The sequence below is a fragment of the Rattus norvegicus genome, chromosome 17, assembly GCF_036323735.1.
Source record: "Rattus norvegicus strain BN/NHsdMcwi chromosome 17, GRCr8, whole genome shotgun sequence".
NCBI lineage: Eukaryota > Metazoa > Chordata > Mammalia > Rodentia > Muridae > Rattus > Rattus norvegicus.
The window spans coordinates 90,271,818-90,293,545 of NC_086035.1; the positions used below are offsets into that span (position 1 = coordinate 90,271,818).

Sequence of the window (21,728 nt, forward strand, 5' to 3'; positions counted from 1 at the left end):
GGTCTCTTCCACTCTGCAGTCTCAGGAGTGCCCACCTGTCCGGGCGGTGCTTCTCTCTCCTACGGGGTTTACATTCTCTTGATTTTAAATGAAAATTTCACTACTTAGAGTGCTGCTTCAATGTTCAAAGATTATTTTATATATGACATATTTTTATGTATACATATTTAATGAGTTCTTTCTTGTTTTGACTTAGTTTTATTTTTTTCCCCTTTCTTTTTTTTCGGAGCTGGGGACTGAACCCAGGGCCTTGCGCTTGCTAGGCAAGTGCTCTACCACTGAGCTAAATCTCCAACCACTGACTTAGTTTTATTTTAAAAAGAACCATGCCTAGGGTTTATGTAAATCTTTTCTATCCTCTATTGTTGAGCATCACATTTTTTCTATTTTGATTTATTAAACTCATGTTAACAGATTTTAACAATGAAAAAGGCTTGAATTTTGCCTATAAGATTAATCATACTTGGCTATTGATTTGAAAAGGAAAAACAAAATAGATTCTTTTCTCATATAATATATCCTGAATATAGTTTTCTTTCCCTCTACTCCTCCTAGTTCCTTTCCACCTCCCCTCCTCTATGGATCCACTCCCTTGCTGTTTCTCATTAGGGAAAAACAGACTTCTAAGAGGTAAGAACCAAATACGACAAAATAAAATATAATGAGATGAAGAAAAAACTATCATAGTAATGTTGGACATGGCAACTGATCAGAAGGAAAAGTGTCCCAAGGAGAGGCACAAGAGTCAGAGACCCACTCTTTCTCAGAGTCAGGAGTCCCATGGAAATACTAAGCTAATAGCTATAATATATGCAGAGGACCTGGTGCAGACAATTGTAGACCCTGGGCTTGCTGTTTCATTTCTGTGAGCTCTTATGTGCCTTGCTTAGTTGAAGGCCTTTTTCTCACAGTGTCCTCCATCCACTCTGGCTCTTAGAGTTTTTCTACCTTCTCTTCCATGGGGTTCCCTGAACTCTGAGGGAAGTGATTTGATGGAGAACTCCCATTTAGACCATTTAGACTGTCTGACTGTGAGTCTCTGCATCTGTTTCCACCATGATGGACTCTCATTCCTTTGTATCTATAAGCCATAATCAACTTTTCCTTTTATCAGTTGCCTTGGCTGTAGCATTTTATTACAACAACAGAAAAGTAACCAATACAAATGATAACCATGAAATTAAGCATCATTATAACAATGGTCTGAGGGTTAAGATTTTACTAGGACTTTCCTTTGGCCTGCATCTGAGCCCAGAGCTAAGGCTGTCCCACAGCCTTCTGTACCCAAATCCTGTTCAGAGACAGCTAGTCTCCCAGGAGTGCTCTCACTCTTAAGCCCACAGGTGAGACCACCATTTTCTCTCTGATAACTGTCCAAGTTAGGAGCACACAGGACACAGGAACCACGTAGCAACCTGTGATGGGATCCTTCTGTTCTTCTTCTGTGCCCAGAGCTAAGGCTGTCCCACAACCCTCCAGACCCAAATCCTGCCTGGAAAGAGCTAGATTCCCAGGAGTGCTCTCACTTCTAAGATCGCAGACTCACAGGCCCACAGGAAGGATGAGCTCAAGTCACAGACTTGATAAACACTTAGCCAGATGAATCAAAGACATAGAGACAGTATCTAAATTAACAAAATCAGAAAAGAAAAGGGAGACATAACAGAAACTGAGGAAATTCAAATAATCATCAGATCCTACTATAAAACTGGAACAAAACTGGAATATCTGGATGAAATGAACAGTTTTCTAGACAGATACCAGATACTAAGGTTAAATCAGGATCAGATAAACCATCTAAACAGTTCAATAACCCCTAAAGAAAGCAGTCTTTAAAAGTCTCCCAACCAAAGAAAGCCCAGGACTAGATGGGTTTAGTGTAGAATTCTATCACACCTTCAAAGAAGACCTCATCCCAATACTCTTAAAACTTTCCACAAAGTAGAAACAGAAGAAATACTCTATTTGTTCTTTGAAGCCACAATTATGCTTATACCTAAACCACACAAAGACACCACAAAGAAAGAGAACTTCAGACCTATTTCCCTCATGAATATCAATGCAAAAATACTCAATAAAATTCTCTGAAACCAAATCCAAGGACACATCAAAATGATCACTCACCATGATCAAGCAGGCTTCATCCCAGGGATACAGGGATGGTTCAATATACATAAATCCATCAACGTAATCCATTATAAAAACTTAAAACCCACATGATCATCTCATTAGATGCTGAGAAAGCATTTGACAAAATTCAACACCCCTTCGTGATAAAAGTCCTGGAAAGAACAGGAATTCAAGACCCGTACATAAATATAGTAAAAGCCATATACAGCAAACAGTAGTCAACATCAAACTAAATGGAAAGAAACTTGAAACAGTCCCAATAAAATCAGGGAATAGACAGTGCTGCCCACTCTTTCCCTACCTATTCAATTTAGTACTTGAAGTTCTAGCCAGTGGAATTAGACAACAACCAAAAAAGATCAAAAGGATACAAGTTGGAAAGGAAGACATCAAAGCATCACTATTTACAGATGAGAAACCTCAAAAATTCCAACGGAGAACTGCAGCTGATTAACAACTCAATAAATCAGTAGCCTTTCTCCACTCAAAGGATAAAAAGGCTGAGAAAGAAAGTAGGGAAAAAATAGCCTTGACAATTGTCAAATAATATAAAATACCATGGTGTGACTCTAATCAAGCAAGTGAAAGATATGTATGACAAGAACTTCAAGTCTCTGAGGAAGAAACTGAAGATCTCAGAAGATAGAAGGATCTCCCATGCTCATGGACTTGCAGGATTAATATAGTAAAAATGGCCATTTTGCCAAGAGCAATCTATGGATTCAATGCAATCCTCATCAAAATTCTAACTCAATTCTTCATAGAGTTAGAAAGAACATTTTTCAAATTCATTTGGAATAACAACAACAACAAAAAAAACCCAGGATGTTGAAAACTTCTCAACAATGAAAGAACTTCTGGGGGAATCACCATCTTTGACCTCAATTTGTATTACAGAGCAATCGAGATAAACACTATATAGTATTGGTACAGAGACAGTCAGGTAGATCAGTGGAATAGAATTGAAGACCCAGAAATAAACCCACACATCTATGGTCATTTGATCTTTGACAAAGAAGCCAAAACCATCCAATGGAATAAAGACAGCATTTTCAACAAATGGTGCTGGTTCAACTGGAGGTCAGAATGTAAAAGAAAACAAATTGATCCATTTTTATCTCCTTGCACAAAGCTCTCACCTAAGTGGATCAAGGACCTCCACATAAAACAAGATATATTGAAACTAATAGAAGAGAAAGTGGGGAAGAGCCTTGAACACATGAGCACTGGGAAAATTTCTTCAACAGAACAGCAATGGCTTATGCTCTAAGATCAAGAATAGACAAATGGGACCTCATAAAATGGCAAAGCTTCTGTAAGGCAAAAGGACAAAACAGCAACCAACAGATTGGGAAAGATCTTTACCAATCCTATATCTGCTAGAGCGCTATTATCTATTGTATACAAAGTACTCAAGAAGTCAGACTCCAGAGAACTAAATAATCCTACTAAAAATGGGATACAGAGTTGAACAAAAAATTCTTAGCTGAGGAATATCGAATGGCCAAGAAGCACCTAAAGAAATGTTCAACATCCTTAGTCATCAGGGAAATGCAAACCAAAACAACCCTGAGATTCCACCTCTCACAAGACAGAATGGCTAAGATAAAAAACTTACATGACAACAGATGCTGGCGAGGATGTATAGAAAGAGGAACACTCCTCCATTGTTGGTGGGATTGCAATCTTGCACAATCACTCTGGAAATCGTTCTGGTATATCCTCCAAATATTGGACATACTTCTGTCTGAGGACCCAGCTAAACCACTCCTGGGCATATATCCAAAAGATGCTCCAACATACATCAAAGACACATGTTTCACTATGTTCATGGCAGCCTTATTTATAATAGCCAGAAGCTGGTAACAACCCAGATGTCCTTCAACAGAGGAATGGATATAGAAAATGTGGCACATTTACATAACGGAGTTCTACTCAGCTATTAAAAACAACGACTTCATGAAATTCTTAGGCAAATGGATGGATCTAGAGTGAGGTAACCAGTCACAAGAGAATGGACATGGAATGCACTCATTGATAAGTGGATATTAGCCCAAAAGCTTGAATACCCAAGATACAATTCACAAATCATATGAAACTCAAGAAGAAGGAAGACCAAAATGTGGATGCTTCAGTCCTTCTTAGAATGTGGAACAAAATACTCTCAGGAGGAAATACAGGGACAAAGAGTAGAGCAGAGACCGAAAGAAAGGCCATTCAGAGACTGCCCCGATTGGGGATCCATCCCATATGCAGCCACCAATTCCAGTCACTGTTGCTGATGCCAAGAAGTGCTTGCTGACAGGCGCCTGATATGGATGTCTTCTGAGAGACTTTGCCAGAGCCTTACTGATACAGATGAGTATGCTTACAGGTAACCATCAGACTGAGCACAGGGACCCCAATGGAGGAGCTAGACAAAGGACTGAAGGAGCTGAAAGGGTTTGCAACCCCATAGGAAGAACAATATTATCAACCAATGAGACCCCCCACCCCCAGAGCTCCCAGGGACTAAACCACCAACCAAAGAGTACATATGGAGGGACCCATGATTCCAGTTGCATATGTAGCAGAGGATGGCATTGTCTGGCATCAATAGAAGTCCTTGGTCCTGTGAATGCCCAGTGTAGGGGAATGCCAGGGTGTTAAGGTGGGAGTGGGTGGGTGGGAGTGGGAGCATCTTCATAGAAGTGGGGGGGGGAAGGAGATAACATTTGAAATGTAAATACATAAAGTATCCAATAAAATACATGAATTAATTTAAAAAAAGAATCGTACATGCAGTAAGACAAAAAAAATCACAAAAAATGAAAGAATTTTGTTAGGTAAAGAAGAAATATTTATGTTTTATAATTTAATAGTTAAAAAAATATCGGTATTATTTATTAGTTCAGTAATAATAACTAATGTACAAATTTAAGATTTTATGTTAATGTGAATTTTAAACCATTCAATGGGTTTTCTTCTCTAAACTGCAAACCACAGATAACAGAGTAGCTAGTAAACGTATAGCACTTCATATTTGCTGAAAGCTGTAATGTTGGGTATTAGTTTCTGTGAAGAAAAATAACACATAAGGTTTCTTTTGGGTTTTGAAATCAATTCTATTTAAGATACAAATTATTCCATTGCTTATCTATTCACGTCTTCATTTTTTTGTTTTTGTTTTTGTTTCTTCTTTTGTTAATCACTTCTGTCCTTCTGATCTCAAATGATATCTCCTTTCCCGGTTACCCCTCCAACAACCCCCATCCCATTGGCCCTCTCCCCCTCCCCCTTGATTCTGTGAGGGTCCTCCTCTGACCACCAATTCACTCCTGTTCCACTGCTCCAGCATCCCGCTACCCTGGGGCATCAACCCTCCACAAGATCAAGGGCCTCCTATCTCATTGTTGTCAGACAAGGCTACAGATGTATCTGCAGCCTGGGATCCCTTCCTGTACACTCCTTGGTTGGTGGTCTAGTCCCTGGGAGCACTGGTTGGTCTGGCCAGCTGACATTGTTCTTCCTATGAGGTTGCAATCCCTCTCTGATGCTCTAGTCTCTCTGTCAGCTCCCCAACAGCAGTCCCTGAGCTCAGTCTGACGACTGGCTGTGAGCATCCTCATCTACATTGTTCAGTTGTTGGCTTAACCTCCAAGGGAACAGCCACACCAGGTTGCTGTCACCAAGCACTTCTTGGCAACAGCAACAGTGTCAGTTTGTTGTCTGCAGACAGGATGGATTTCCAGGTGGGGAAGTCCCCTAATGGCTCATCCTTCAGTCTCTGCTCCATTTTCTGTCCCTGTCTTTCCTTTGGACAGGGACATTTCTGGGTTAAAAACTTTGAGGTGGGTGTGTGATGCCATCATTTGACTGGGGGCTGTGCCTATTTACTGGAGGTGATCTATACAGGTTTTATCTCTCCTTTGTTGCCCTAAAGTCCTGGGTCCATTGTGTCATGCGAGCCTCTTGCTTCCCTGGAGTCACCCTCCAGCAACTACCACCAGTTCCTCATCTCTCACTTTTACATATTTTTATTTGATTTCCTGACCATCAGTACCTCTCTTCAGTCCTTTCTAGTACTTGATCCTCCCCCCTTTTTACCTTCCCCTCCTCTCTCCCTCCCAGATTCCCCCACACTCCACCTCCTGCAATCTTCCTGTTCCCTGTTCCCTGCAGGACTGAAGCATTCACATCTTGGTCTTCCTCCTAAGCTCCATATAGTTTGTGGCTTGTATCGTGGGCATTATGAGTTTTTGGGTTAATATCCACTCAGTGAGTGCATACCATGTGTCTTCTTTTGTTTCTAGGTTACCTCACTCAGGATGATATTTTCTGGTTCCATCCATTTGCCTGTGAATTTCAAGAAGTCATTGTTTTTACTAACTGAGCAGTACTCCATTGTGGAAATGCAGCACATTTTCTGTATCCATTCTTTTTTTTTTTTTTTATTAACTTGAGTATTTCTTATATACATTTCGAGTGTTATTCCCTTTCCCGGTTTCCGGACAAACATCCCCCTCCCCCTCCCCTTCCTTATGGGTGTTCCCCTCCCAACCCTCCCCCCATTGCCGCCCTCCCCCCATAGACTAGTTCACTGGGGGTTCAGTCTTAGCCGGACCCAGGGCTTCCCCTTCCACTGGTGCTCTTACTAGGATATTCATTGCTACCTATGGGGTCAGAGTCCAGGGTCACTCCATGTATAGTCTTTAGGTAGTGGCTTAGTCCCTGGAAGCTCTGGTTGCTTGGCATTGTTGTACTTTTGGGGTCTCGAGCCCCTTCAAGCTCTTCCAGTTCTTTCTCTGATTCCTTCAATAGGGGACCTATTCCCAGTTCAGTGGTTTGCTGCTGGCATTCGCCTCTGTATTTGCTGTATTCTGGCTGTGTCTCTCAGGAGCGATCTACATCCGGCTCCTGTCGGTCTGCACTTCTTTGCTTCATCCATCTTCTCTAATTGGGTGGCTGTATATGTATGGGCCACATGTGGGGCAGGCTCTGAATGGGTGTTCCTTAAGTCTCTGTTTTAATCTTTGCCTCTCCCTTCCCTGCCAAGGGTATTCTTTTTCCTCATTTAAAGAAGGAGTGAAGCATTCACATTTTGATCATCCGTCTTGAGTTTCGTTTGTTCTAGGGATCTAGGGTAATTCAAGCATTTGGGCTAATAGCCACTTATCAATGAGTGCATACCATGTATGTCTTTCTGTGATTGGGTTAGCTCACTCAGGATGATATTTTCCAGTTCCAACCATTTGCCTACGAATTTCATAAACTCGTTGTTTTTGATAGCTGAGTAATATTCCATTGTGTAGATGTACCACATTTTCTGTATCCATCCCTCTGTTGAAGGGCATCTGGGTTCTTTCCATTTTCTGGCTATTATAAATAAGGCTGCGATGAACATAGTGGAGCACGTGTCTCTTTTATATGTTGAGGCATCTTTTGGGTATATGCCCAAGAGAGGTATAGCTGGATCCTCAGGCAGTTCAATGTCCAATTTTCTGAGGAACCTCCAGACTGATTTCCAGAATGGTTTTACCAGTCTGCAATCCCACCAACAATGGAGGAGTGTTCCTCTTTCTCCACATCCTCGCCAGCATCTGCTGTCACCTGAGTTTTTGATCTTAGCCAATCGCACTGGAGTGAGGTGAAATCTCAGGGTTGTTTTGATTTGCATTTCCCTTATGACTAAAGATGTTGAACATTTCTTTAGGTGTTTCTCAGCCATTCGGCATTCCTCAGCTGTGAATTCTTTGTTTAGCTCTGAACCCCATTTTTTAATAGGGTTATTTGTTTCCCTGCGGTCTAACTTCTTGAGTTCTTTGTATATTTTGGATATAAGGCCTCTATCTGTTGTAGGATTGGTAAAGATCTTTTCCCAATCTGTTGGTTGCCGTTTTGTCCTAACCACCATGTCCTTTGCCTTACAGAAGCTTTGCAGTTTTATGAGATCCCATTTGTCGATTCTTGATCTTAGAGCATAAGCCATTGGTGTTTTGTTCAGGAAATTTTTTCCAGTGCCCATGTGTTCCAGATGTTTCCCTAGTTTTTCTTCTATTAGTTTGAGTGTGTCTGGTTTGATGTGGAGGTCCTTGATCCACTTGGACTTAAGCTTTGTACAGGGTGATAAGCATGGATCGATCTGCATTCTTCTACATGTTGCCCTCCAGTTGAACCAGCACCATTTGCTGAAAATGCTATCTTTTTTCCATTTGATGATTTTGGCTCCTTTGTCAAAAATCAAGTGACCATAGGTGTGTGGGTTCATTTCTGGGTCTTCAATTCTATTCCATTGGTCTATCTGTCTGTCTCTGTACCAATACCATGCAGTTTTTATCACTATTGCTCTGTAATACTGCTTGAGTTCAGGGATAGTGATTCCCCCTGAAGTCCTTTTATTGTTGAGGATAGCTTTAGCTATCCTGGGTTTTTTGTTATTCCAGATGAATTTGCAAATTGTTCTGTCTAACTCTTTGAAGAATTGGATTGGTATTTTGATGGGGATTGCATTGAATCTGTAGATTGCTTTTGGTAAAATGGCCATTTTTACTATATTAATCCTGCCAATCCATGAGCATGGGAGATCTTTCCATCTTCTGAGGTCTTCTTCAATTTCTTTCCTCAGTGTCTTGAAGTTCTTATTGTACAGATCTTTTACTTGCTTGGTTAAAGTCACACCGAGGTACTTTATATTATTTGGGTCTATTATGAAGGGTGTCGTTTCCCTAATTTCTTTCTCGGCTTGTTTCTCTTTTGTATAGAGGAAGGCAACTGATTTATTTGAGTTAATTTTATACCCAGCCACTTTGCTGAAGTTGTTTATCAGCTTTAGTAGTTCTCTGGTGGAACTTTTGGGATCACTTAAATATACTATCATGTCATCTGCAAATAGTGATATTTTGACCTCTTCTTTTCCGATCTGTATCCCTTTGATCTCCTTTTGTTGTCTGATTGCTCTGGCTAGAACTTCAAGAACTATATTGAATAAGTAGGGAGAGAGTGGGCAGCCTTGTCTAGTCCCTGATTTTAGTGGGATTGCTTCAAGTTTCTCTCCATTTAGTTTAATGTTAGCAACTGGTTTGCTGTATATGGCTTTTACTATGTTTAGGTATGGGCCTTGAATTCCTATTCTTTCCAGGACTTTTATCATGAAGGGGTGTTGAATTTTGTCAAATGCTTTCTCAGCATCTAATGAAATGATCATGTGGTTCTGTTCTTTCAGTTTGTTTATATAATGGATCACGTTGATGGTTTTCTGTATATTAAACCATCCCTGCATGCCTGGGATGAAGCCTACTTGATCATGGTGGATGATTGTTTTGATGTGCTCTTGAATTCGGTTTGCCAGAATTTTATTGAGTATTTTTGCGTCGATATTCATAAGGGAAATTGGTCTGAAGTTCTCTTTCTTTGTTGTGTCTTTGTGTGGTTTAGGTATAAGAGTAATTGTGGCTTCGTAGAAGGTATTCAGTAGTGATCCATCTGTTTCAATTTTGTGGAATAGTTTGGATAATATTGGTATGAGGTCTTCTATGAAGGTTTGATAGAATTCTGCACTAAACCCGTCTAGACCTGGGCTCTTTTTGGTTGGGAGACCTTTGATGACTGCTTCTATTTCCTTAGGAGTTATGGGGTTGTTTAACTGGTTTATCTGTTCCTGATTTAACTTCGGTACCTGGTATCTGTCCAGGAAATTGTCCATTTCCTGAAGATTTTCAAGTTTTGTTGAATATAGGTTTTTATAGTAAGATCTGATGATTTTTTGAATTTCCTCTGAATCTGTTGTTATGTCTCCCTTTTCATTTCTGATTTTGTTAATTTGGACGCACTCTCTGTGTCCTCTCATTAGTCTGGCTAAGGGTTTATCTATCTTGTTGATTTTCTCAAAGAACCAACTTTTGGTTCTGTTGATTCTTTCTATGGTCCTTTTTGTTTCTACTTGGTTGATTTCCACTCTGAGTTTGATTATTTCCTGCCTTCTACTCCTCCTGGGTGTATTTGCTTCTTTTTGTTCTAGAGCTTTTAGGTGTGCTGTCAAGCTGCTGACATATGCTCTTTCCTGTTTCTTTCTGCAGGCACTCAGCGCTATGAGTTTTCCTCTTAGCACAGCTTCCATTGTGTCCCATAAGTTTGAGTATGTTGTATCTTCATTTTCATTAAATTCTAAAAAGTTTTTAATTTCTTTCTTTATTTCTTCCTTGACCAGGTTATCATTGAGTAGAGCATTGTTCAATTTCCACGTATATGTGGGCATTCTTCCCTTATTGTTATTGAAGACCAGTTTTAGGCCGTGGTGGTCCGATAGCACGCATGGGATTATTTCTATCTTTCTGTACCTGTTGAGGCCCGTTTTTTGACCAATTATATGGTCAATTTTGGAGAAAGTACCATGAGGAGCTGAGAAGAAGGTATATCCTTTTGCTTTAGAATAGAATGTTCTATAAATATCCGTTAAGTCCATTTGGCTCATGACTTCTCTTAGTCTATCGACATCACTGTTTAATTTCTGTTTCCATGATCTGTCCATTGATGAGAGTGGGGTGTTGAAATCTCCCACTATTATTGTGTGAGGTGCAATGTGTGTTTTGAGCTTTAGTAAGGTTTCTTTTACGTATGTAGGTGCCCTTGTATTTGGGGCATAGATATTTAGGATTGAGAGTTCATCTTGGTGGATTTTTCCTTTGATGAATATGAAGTGTCCTTCCTTATCTTTTTTGATGACTTTTAGTTGGAAATTGATATTATTTGATATTAGAATGGCTACTCCAGCTTGCTTCTTCTGACTATTTGCTTGGAAAGTTGTTTTCCAGCCTTTCACTCTGAGGTAGTGTCTGTCTTTGTCTCTGAGGTGTGTTTCCTGTAGGCAGCAGAATGCAGGGTCCTCGTTGCGTATCCAGTTTGTTAATCTATGTCTTTTTATTGGGGAGTTGAGGCCATTGATATTGAGAGATATTAAGGAATAGTGATTATTGTTTCCCTTTATATTCATATTTGGATGTGAGGTTATGTTTGTGTGCTTTCATTCTCTTTGTTTTGTTGCCAAGACGATTAGTTTCTTGCTTCTTCTAGGGTATAGCTTGCCTCCTTATGTTGGGCTTTACCATTTATTATCCTTTGTAGTGCTGTCTTTGTAGAAAGATATTGTGTAAATTTGGTTTTGTCATGGAATATCTTGGTTTCTCCATAAATGTTAATTGAGAGTTTTGCTGGATACAGTAACCTGGGCTGGCATTTGTGTTCTCTTAGGGTCTGTATGACATCAGTCCAGGATCTTCTGGCCTTCATAGTTTCTGGCAAGAAGTCTGGTGTGATTCTGATAGGTCTCCCTTTATATGTTACTTGACCTTTTTCCCTTACTGCTTTTAATATTCTTTCTTTATTTTGTGCGTTTGGTGTTTTGACAATTATGTGACGGGAGGTGTTTCTTTTCTGGTCCAATCTATTTGGAGTTCTGTAGGCTTCTTGTATGTCTATGGGTATCTCTTTTTTTAGGTTAGGGAAGTTTTCTTCTATGATTTTGTTGAAGATATTTACTGGTCCTTTGAGCTGGGAGTCTTCACTCTCTTCTATACCTATTATCCTTAGGTTTGATCTTCTCATTGAGTCCTGGATTTCCTGTATGTTTTGGACCAGTAGCTTTTTCCGCTTTACATTATCTTTGACAGTTGAGTCAATGATTTCTATGGAATCTTCTGCTCCTGAGATTCTCTCTTCCATCTCTTGTATTCTGTTGGTGAAGCTTGTATCTACAGCTCCTTGTCTCTTCTTTTGGTTTTCTATATCCAGGGTTGTTTCCATGTGTTCTTTCTTGATTGCTTCTATTTCCATTTTTAATTCCTTCAACTGTTTGATTGTGTTTTCCTGGAATTCTTTCAGGGATTTTTGCGATTCCTCTCTGTAGGCTTCTACTTGTTTATTAATGTTTTCCTGTGTTTCCCTAAGTGTGTTCATGTCTTTCTTGAAGTCCTCCAGCATCATGATCAAATATGATTTTGAAACTAGATCTTGCTTTTCTGGTGTGTTTGGATATTCCATGTTTGTTTTGGTGGGAGAATTGGGCTCCGATGATGGCATGTAGTCTTGGTTTCTGTTGCTTGGGTTCCTGCGCTTGCCTCTCGCCATCAGTTTATCTCTAGTGTTACTTTGTTCTGCTATTTCTGACAGTGGCTAGACTGTCCTATAAGCCTGTGTCAGGAGTGCTGTAGACCTGTTTTCCTCTCTTTCAGTCAGTTATGGGGACAGAGTGTTTTGCTTTCGGGCGTGTAGTTTTTCCTCTCTACAGGTCTTCAGCTGTTCCTGTGGTCCTGTGTCTTGAGTTCACCAGGCAGCTTTCTTGCAGCAGAAAATTTGGTCTTACCTGTGGTCCCGAGGCTCAAGTTCGCTTGTGGGGTGCTGCCCAGGGGCTCTCTGCAGCGGCAGCAACCAGGAAGACCTGTGCCGCCTATTCCGGGAGCTTCAGTGCACCAGGGTTCCAGATGGTCTTTGGCTTTTTCCTCTGGCGTCCGAGATGTGTGTGTGCAGGGAGCAGTCTCTTCTGGTTTCCCAGGCTTGTCTGCCTCTCTGAAGGTTTAGCTCTCCCTCCCACGGGATTTGGGTGCAGAGAACTGTTTATCCGGTCTGTTTCTTTCAGGTTCCGGCGGTGTCTCAGGCAGGTGTCCTGGCGCTCCTGGGCCCTCCCCCACGGGAGCCCAGAGGCCTTATACAGTTTCCTCTTGGGCCAGGGAAGTGGGCAGGGGTGAGCAGTGTTGGTGGTCTCTTCCGCTCTGCAGCCTCAGGAGTGCCCACCTGACCAGGCGGTTGGGTCTCTCTCTCACCGGGTCTGGGAGCAGAGAGCTGCTGCGGGCCGGGATCCACGGGTGTGGGACTTCCGGTAAACACAGAACGTGCCCAGTCCTAGAGAAATTCTGCTTCCGTGTGTCCCAAGCTCACCAGGCAGCTTTCTTGCAGCAGAAAATTTGGTCTTACCTGTGGTCCCGAGGCTCAGGTTCGCTCGTGGGGTGCTGCCCAGGGGCTCTCTGCAGCGGCAGCAACCAGGAAGACCTGTATCCATTCTTATACTGAGGGCATCTGGGCTCTTTCCAGCTTCTGGCTATTATAAATAAGGCTGCTATGAACATAGTGGGGCATGTGTCCTTGTTATATGTTGGGGCATCTTTTGGGTATATGCTCAGTAGTGGTTTAGCTGGGTCTTCAGGTAGAATTTTCCAAATTTCTGAGGAACCCCCTGACTGATTTCCAGAGTGGTTATACCAGCTTTCATTCCTACCAAAAATGGAGGAGTGTTCCTTTTTCTTCACATCCTTGTCAGCATCTGTTGTCACCTCAGCTTTTGATCTTAACCATTCTGACTGGTGTGAGGTGTAATCTCAGGGTTGTTTTGGTTTGCATTTCCCTAATGACTAAGGATGTTGAACATTTCTTTAAGAGCTTCTCAGCCATTCAAGATTCCTCCGTGGAGAATTCTCTGATTAGCTCTGTACCCCATTTTTTAAAAATAAGGCTATTTTGTTCTCTGGAGGGTAACTTCTTGAGTTTTTGGATATTTTGGATATTAGCCCTCTATCTGATTTAGCGTTGGTAAAGATATTTTCCCAGTCTGTTGGTTGCCATTTTGTCCTATTGACAGTGTCCTTTGCTTTACAGAGCTTTGTAGTTTTATGAGGTCCCATTTGTTGATTGTTGTTATCAGCCATTGGTGTTCTGTTCAGAAAAATTTCCCCCGTGACAATGTGTTGAAATATCTTCCCCACTTTCTCTTCTATTAGATTCAGCACATTTGGTTTTATGTGGAGGTCCTCAATCCACTTGAATTTGAGCTTTGTACAAGGAGATAAAACTGGGTCAATTTGCATTCTTCTACTTGCTAACTGCCAGTTGAACTAGCACCATTTGTTGAAAATGCTGTCTTTTTTCCACTGAATAATTTTGGCTTCTTTGTCAAAAATGAAATGACTATTGATGTGTGGGTTTATTTCTGCGTCTTCAATTCTATTCCATTGATCTACCTGTCTCTTTACCAATACTATGCAGCTTTTTAAATCACTATTGCACTGTAGTACAGCTTGAGGTCGGGGATAGTAATTTCCCCAGAAGTTCTTCTATTGTCTAGAATAGTTTTCACTATCCTAGGTTTTTGTTATTCCAAGTGAAGTTTTGAATTGCTTTTTTTTAACTCTATAAAGCATTGAGTTGGAATTTTGATGGGGATTGCATTGAATCTGTAGTTTGCTTTCAGCAAGATGGCCATTTTTACTATATTAATCCTGCCTATCCATGAGCATGGGAGATCCTTCCTTCTTCTAAGGTCTTTGATTTCTTTCTTCAGGGACTTGAAGTATTGTCATACAAAGCAAGTGAAAGATATAAGTCACACCAAGATACTTCATATGATGTGTAACTATTGTGAAGGGTGTTGTTTCCCTAATTTCTTTCTCAACTCATTTATCCTTTGAGTAGAGGAAGACTTGTTTGATTTAATTTTATATCCAGCCACTTTGCTGAAGTTGTTTATCAGCTGTAGAAGCTCTCTGGTAAAATTTTTGGGGTTGCTTATGTATACTATCATATCATCTGCAAATAGTGAAATCTTGACTTCCTCCTTCCCAATGTATATCCCTTTGATTTTTTTGTCTAATTGTTCTGACTAGAATTTTGAGTACTATATTGAGTAGCTACAGTGAGATTGGGCAGCCTAGTCTTGTCCCTGATTTTAATGGGATTGCTTTGAGTTTCTCTCCATTTAGTTTGATGTTGGCTATTGGTTTGCTGTATGTATATTGCTTTATATTATGATTATGTATGAACCTTGAATTCTAAATCTCTCTAATACTTTTAACATGAAGGGGTGTTTATATTGTGAAAGGCTTTTTCACCATGTAATGAGATGACCATGTGTTTTTTTCTTTGTTTGTTCATTTCATAGATTACATTGATTTATTTCCTCATATTGAACTATTCCTGCATTTTTGTGATGAAGCCTTACGTGATCATGGTGAATGATTGTTTTGATGTATTCTTGGATTTGGTTTGTGAGAAATTTGAGTATTTTTGCATCGATACTCATGAGAGAAATTGGTCTGAAGTTCTCTTTCTTTGTTGGGTCTTTCTGTGGTTTAGGTATCAGTGTAACTGTGGCTTCATAGAAATAATTGGGTAGTGTTTCTTCTGTTTTTATTTTGTGGAGTACTTTCAGATATATTGGTATTAGATCTTCTTTGAAAGTCTGATAGAATTCTACACTGGCTCTGGGCTTTTTTTGTGTGTGGGGGAATTTTAATAACTGCTTCTATTTCCTTAGGGGTTATACGACAGTTTAGATGGTTTATCTGAACTTGATTTAACTTTGGTTCCTGGTATTTGTCTAGAAAATGATTCATTTCATCTAGATTTTCCAGTTTTGTTGAGTATAGACTTTTGTAGTAGGCTCTGGTGATTTTTAAAATTTCCTCAGTTTCGTTTGTTATGTCAACCCTTCTCCTTTCTGATTTTATTAATTTGGATACTGTCTCTGTATCCTCTAGTTACTTTGGCTAAGGATTTATCTATCTTGATTTTCTCAAAGAAAAAGCTCCCAATTTTGGCAATTCTCTTTGTTTCAACTTTGTTGATTTCAGTCCTGAGTTTGATTATTTCCTGCTGTCTACTCCCTTTGGTGTAACTGTTTCTTTTTGTTCTAGAGCTTTTAGGTATGCTGTCAAACTGCTAAGGTATGCTCTCTCCAGTTTCTTTTTGGAGGCAGTCAGAGCTATGAGTTTTCCTCTTAGCACTTCTTTCATTTTGTCCCATAAGTTTGGGTATGTTGTGCTTTCATTTTCATTAATTTCTAAAAAGTCTTTAATTTCTTTATCTCTTCCTTGAGCAAGTTATTGAGTAGAGCATTGTTCAACTTCCATGTGTATGTGGGCTTTCTGTCGGTATATAGTTATTAAAGACCAGCCATGGTGATCTGATAAGTTGTATGATATTATTTTAATCTTCTTGTATTTGCTGAGGCCTGTTTTGTGACTGATTATATGATCAATTTTGGAGAAAGAACCATGAGGTGCTGAGAGGAAGGTATATTCTTTTCTTTTAGGATGAAATGTTATATAAATATTTGTTAAATCCATTTGGTTCATACTTCTGTTAGTTTCTCTATGTTTCTGTTTAGTTTCTGTTTCCATGATCTGTCCATCAATAAGAGTGGGGTGTTGAAATCTCCCACTATTGTTGTGTGAGATGCAATGTGTGCTTCGAGATTTAGTAAGATTTCTGTTATGAATTGATGAATATGAAATTTTCTTCCTTATCTTTTTTGATAACTTTTAGTTGAAAGTTGATTTTATTCCATATTAGAATGGCTACTTCAGCTTGTTTATTCAGACCATTTGCTTAGAAAGTTGTTTTCTAGGCTTTTACTCTGAGGCAGTTTTCTTCTATAATTTTGTTGAAGATGTTTGCTGACCCTTTAAGTTGGAATTTTCACTCTCTTCTATACTTAGTATTCTTAGGTTTCGTCTTTTTATTGTTTATTTTATTTCTTGAATATTTTGAGTTAGGAACTTTTTGAGTTTTTTATTTTCTTTGACTCTTGTGTCAGCATCTTCTATGGTATCTTCTATGCCTAAGATTCTCTTTTCTATCTCTTGTATTCTATTGGTAATGCTTGAGTCTGTGACTCCTGCTGTCTTTTCTAGGTTTTCCATATTCAGTGTTGTTTCCTTTTGTGTCTTCCTTAATGTTTCTATTTCCATTATCAAATCCTGGATGGTTTTGTTCAATTCATTCACCTGTTTGTGTTTTCCTGTGTTTCTTTAAGAGATTTTTGTGTTTCCTCTTAAGTCTTTCCACTTTTTTATTTTACCTTTGTTCTCTTGTATTTCTTTAAGGGAGTTACATATATCCCTCTTAAAGTCCTCTATCATCTTCATGAGTTGAGATTTTAGATCTCAATACTTTTTTTTTAGGTGTGTTGGGTCTTGCTTTTGTGGGGAACTAGGTTCTGATGTTTTCAAGTAGTATTATTTTCTGTTGCTTATGTTCTTACCCTTGTCTCTGGTCATCTGGTTGTCTCTGGTGTTAACTGGCTTTGCTGTCTCTGCTGATCCTTTGTCCCTCCTAAGAGCCTGTCCCTCCTGTGATCCTGTGATCCTTTGATCTTGTGATCCTCCAATGTGTCAGAACATCTGGGGCTCAAGATGCATCTGAGTGTGGACTGAGTGGATTGGGATCCAGAGTTACCCTCCACTATGGGTACAGGTTCAACCTGGAGCAGTGTGGGTCTCTGACTTCTGCTACTTCCCAACATGTCAAGATAACTTGAGTCTCTGCATGTGTTCCCACCATGATGCACTCTCATTCCTTTGTATCTATAAGGCATAATCAACCTCCATTCTATCAGTTGCTTTGTTTGCAGCATTTTATTACAAGAACATAGAAGTAACTAATACATTGTATCCTACCTTTATTCACCACTATTTCTTTGTAATTTTCGTATCTAAATAAAAGCTTAATAAAAATATGCTCAAGTCCACAGTTCTGAAGACTATACCAACACGCCATGATACTGCCTGAAACTCTTTTAATAATTTAGTGTGTCTGGCATGGTTTCATACCAATACTAAAGTAATGATTACATATACCACTTTTTTGTATATGGCAGGAGGACAATACTTTTGGAGTATGAATATAACCTGATACAAAGATTAAGAGAGAGAAATCAAGGTAAGATCTCTTGGCAATTATATTATAGAAATAATGTCAGAGTAAGGAAGTTCTAACTCTAGAAGTTTTCAAAACCAACTATAAGTTGCCTTTATTTTATCTTTCTAGCTTAGAGTTCAGACTTATGAGGAAATTAGTTATATTAAAATTTCAATTTGAAATGGTATTGTTTGAGTAGAAAAGTGGACTAATTTTGGCAGTTAAAATATTATATGTCCTTGTATGTATAAAAAAGATTATCAAAATTAGTATATTATAGTAACCATCACATTGCAGCAAATTGAGTAGGGTATAAAATGAGTTTTAATTCTTTTTTTTTTTTTGGTTCTTTTTTTCGGAGCTGGGGACCGAACCCAGGGCCTTGCCCTTCCTAGGCAAGTGCTCTGCCACTGAGCCAACTCCCCAACCCCGAGTTTTAATTCTTGATAAGAATATATTCAATCACATAGTTGAGTATCATTTACTTAGTAGTATGTGTCACTAAACATGAATAGTGTTAAAGCATCCTGTTGTTTTCTTTCCTGTTTTGTTAGCCAAAAATCTTGACTTTCTGTGTTTTCAAACTAGACTATAGAACTCATTTACTATTTCTGTGGTTTTGTATAATTTTCATACTCATGGATATACTGTGTTTTTTCAAATATATTCCTATTTTCTTCCACTCTAATTCCTCATGTATAACATCCATAATTTCCCCTTTCCAGTTTCAGGTGTGTCCTTTTCCTCTTTTCAATATCCAATGAGTCCATTTAGTGATGCTGTACATGCATATGTGTGGTGCCATCTACAAGAATGGGTAGCTTCTCAGACCCAACATTCCTGAGGAAAACTGACCCTTCAATCCAAAAGAGGCCATAAATGCCAATAGCTTTTCAGATAGAAGTGGAACCTGCATAGGATCAAGTCTGTGATTTTTAAATGTCTCCACTTTAGGAAATGACTGCCTCTTGTGATAATACACAGAAATACTAGACTGACTAAAAGTATATTACATTAAAACACCATTAATTCTGCCAGTGGACTGAATCCAGAGTCCCATTCTAGGTAAGTACTGTAATCCACTAGCTATTCAAAGAAATTCCATTAATATCAAGAATGAGACAGAGCTGTCTATTATCCCCACACATTTTCAAGTAGTGCTTGAAGAACTAGTAACTATAATACAACAATAAAAAGAAATTAAAGGGATATAAGTAGTAAAAGAAAAAGTTAAATTGTTCCTATGTGAAGATGACATATTATACATAAGAGGTCCCCATAATTCCACCAGAAAGCTTCTAGAAATTATCCACAATTTCAGAAAAGTGGCAGGATACAAAAATCAACTTACAAAAACCAATAGCATTTCTATATGAGAACAACAAAACGTTCTGAGAAAGAAAGCATGGAATCACTCTCACTCACAGTAAACTCAAAAATCTGAAGTATCTACGAATAAACCCAAATAAGAAAGTACAAGACTTTTCCAGTGAAACTTTAAATCTTCGAAGAAAGAGTTTGAGGTAGAAACTAAAAAATGGAAAGCCATCTTATGCTAATGGTTTGTTTGATAGAATTAGTATTGTGAAGTTGACCCTCAACCAAAAATAATATGCAGATTCTATGCAACCCCAATAAAATTCCCATCTCATTCTTTCCAGAAAAAAAACTCTAACATTCATATTGAACCACAAAAGACCCAGACAGCAAAAGTAATCCTGATTCAAGCCTTTTTTCCCCATTTAGGATAATGCTGCCTTTTTCATTAAAGGATAATGTGGGTTTAGGTAGAGTAGAATGGACCAAGTCACATATAAGGGAAAACCAACTAAAATAACAACAGCTGATGTCTCACTGGAAACTTTAATAGCTAGATGAGTCTTGAGAAGTATACTCCAAGATCTAAAAGACCATGGATGCCAACAGATTACTGAACCCAGTCAAAAAATTTGCCACAGTTAAAGGAGAATGAGAAATTTCCCGTGATGAAAACAGACTAAAATAATACATGCCCACCAAATCATCTTTATACAGAAGGTTGGAAACAATATTTCAGACTTAAGAGTGGACATAGCTGTGAGAATATAGAAAATTAAACCGAAATCCCGTTGAGGAGAGGGCTGGACCCTTAGAAGTGCGAACACTCCTGAGAACTCAAAGGAGACTACTCTCTTCCCATATTCCCAAACCAAGAGGAAGTCACCTAGTGCCATCTGTGCCCTTTGAGCACAGGTTACCTAGGAGCAGTCAGGGTCAGGGCCCTTCAGGTTTCTGCCTTCAATAAGAGCTGAGAGCCAGTTGCCAGGAGCACCTACACACTTGAGAGCAGAGCTCCCTGTTCCCATATCCGGCTGAGCAAAAACAGTTCTACAGGAGTGCTGACACACAGGCCTACAGGAGGGTCAAGCCACTGTCAGAGACAGCAAGACTAGCTAACACCAGATACAACCTGATGGCAAGAGGCAAGCAGAGGAAACTAAGCAAAAGAAACCAAGACTGTTTGGCATCATCAGAGCCCAGTTCTCCCAACAAAGCAAATAATGGATATCCAAACATACCAGAAAAGCAAGAATTAGACTTAAAATCACATTTTCTGATGATGATGGAGGACTTTAAGAAGGACATAAATAACCCCTTAAAGAAATACAGGACAACACAAGTGAACAAGTAGAAGCTCTTAGAGAGGAAAAGCAAAACTCCATTAAAGAATTACAGAAAAACATAACCAAACAGGTGAAGGAATTGAACAAAACCATCCAGGATTTTAAAATGGAAATAGAAAAAATAAAGGAATCACAGAAGGAAACAACTCTGGAGATAGAAAACCTAGGAAAGAGATCAGGAGTCATAGATGCAAGCATCACCAACAGAATGTGAGAGATAGAAGAGAGAACTCAGGGGCAGAAGATACCATAGAAAACATCAACACAACCATCAAAGATAATGTAAAACGCAAAAAGCTCCTAGCCCAAAACACCCAGGAAATTCAGGACACAATGAGAAGATCAAACCTATAATTAATAGGTATAGAAGAGAGTGAAGACTCCCAACTTAAATGGCCAGTAAATATCTTCAACGAAATTATAGAAGAAAACTTCCCTAACCTAAAGAAAGAGATGCCCATAAACATACAAGAAGCCTACAGAACACAAAACAGATGGGACCAGAAAAGAAATTTCTCCTGTCACATAACAATTAAAACAACAAAGGCACAGAACAAAGATAACAAACTGAAAGGAGTAAGGGGAAAAGGTCAAGTAATATATAAAGGCAGATCTATCAGAATACATCAGACTTCTCTCCAGAGACTATGAAAGCCAGAATATCCTGGGCAGATGTCATACAGACCCTAAGAGAACACAAATGCCAGTCTAAGCTACTATATCCAGCAAACTCTCAACTACCATAGATAGAAAAACCAAGATATTTCATGACAAAATCAAATTTAGACAATATCGTTCCACTAATCCAGCACTGCAGAACATAATAGAAGGAAAACTCCAACCCAAGGAGGGAAACTAAACCTAAGAAAAGGCAAGAAAGTAATTTCCTTGCAATGAAATCAAAAGAAGAGAGACTCACAAACATAATTCCACCTCTAACAATGAAAATAACAGGAAGCATCAATCACTATTGCTTAATATCTCTGAACATCAATGACTCAATTCCCCAACAAAAAGTCATAGTCTAACTGGATACATAAAGAGGACCCAGCATTTTGCTGCATACAGGGAACACATCTCAGTGACAAAGACAATCACTACCTCAGAATACAAGGCTGGAAAACAACTTTCCAAGCAAGTGGTCTGAAGAAACAAGATGGAGTAGCCATTCTAATATTGAATAAAATAGACATTCAACCAAAGTCATCAAAAAGAATAAGGAATGACACTTCATATTCATCAAAGGAAAAACCAACCAAGATGAACTCTCAATCC

General features: G+C 39.1%; 1 protein-coding gene across 18 annotated transcripts in view; it reads left to right on the plus strand.

Moving 5' to 3' along the window:
- The window catches only part of Potec (POTE ankyrin domain family, member C), a 108,530-nt gene that overhangs the window by 24,016 nt on the left and 62,786 nt on the right, over positions 1–21,728 (plus strand). For 10 of the 18 annotated variants that reach the window (XR_005495417.2, XR_010059007.1, XR_010059008.1 and 7 more), the window contains 2 exons: positions 556–630; positions 17,750–17,811. Coding sequence is in view for 13 of the 18 variants with exons in the window: in XM_063276802.1 (XP_063132872.1) it covers positions 556–630; positions 17,750–17,811 (137 nt within the window). In the remaining 5 variants the exon portion in view is untranslated. The other 8 variants (XM_063276803.1, XM_008771920.4, XM_003751731.5 and 5 more) reach the window with 5 other exon arrangements.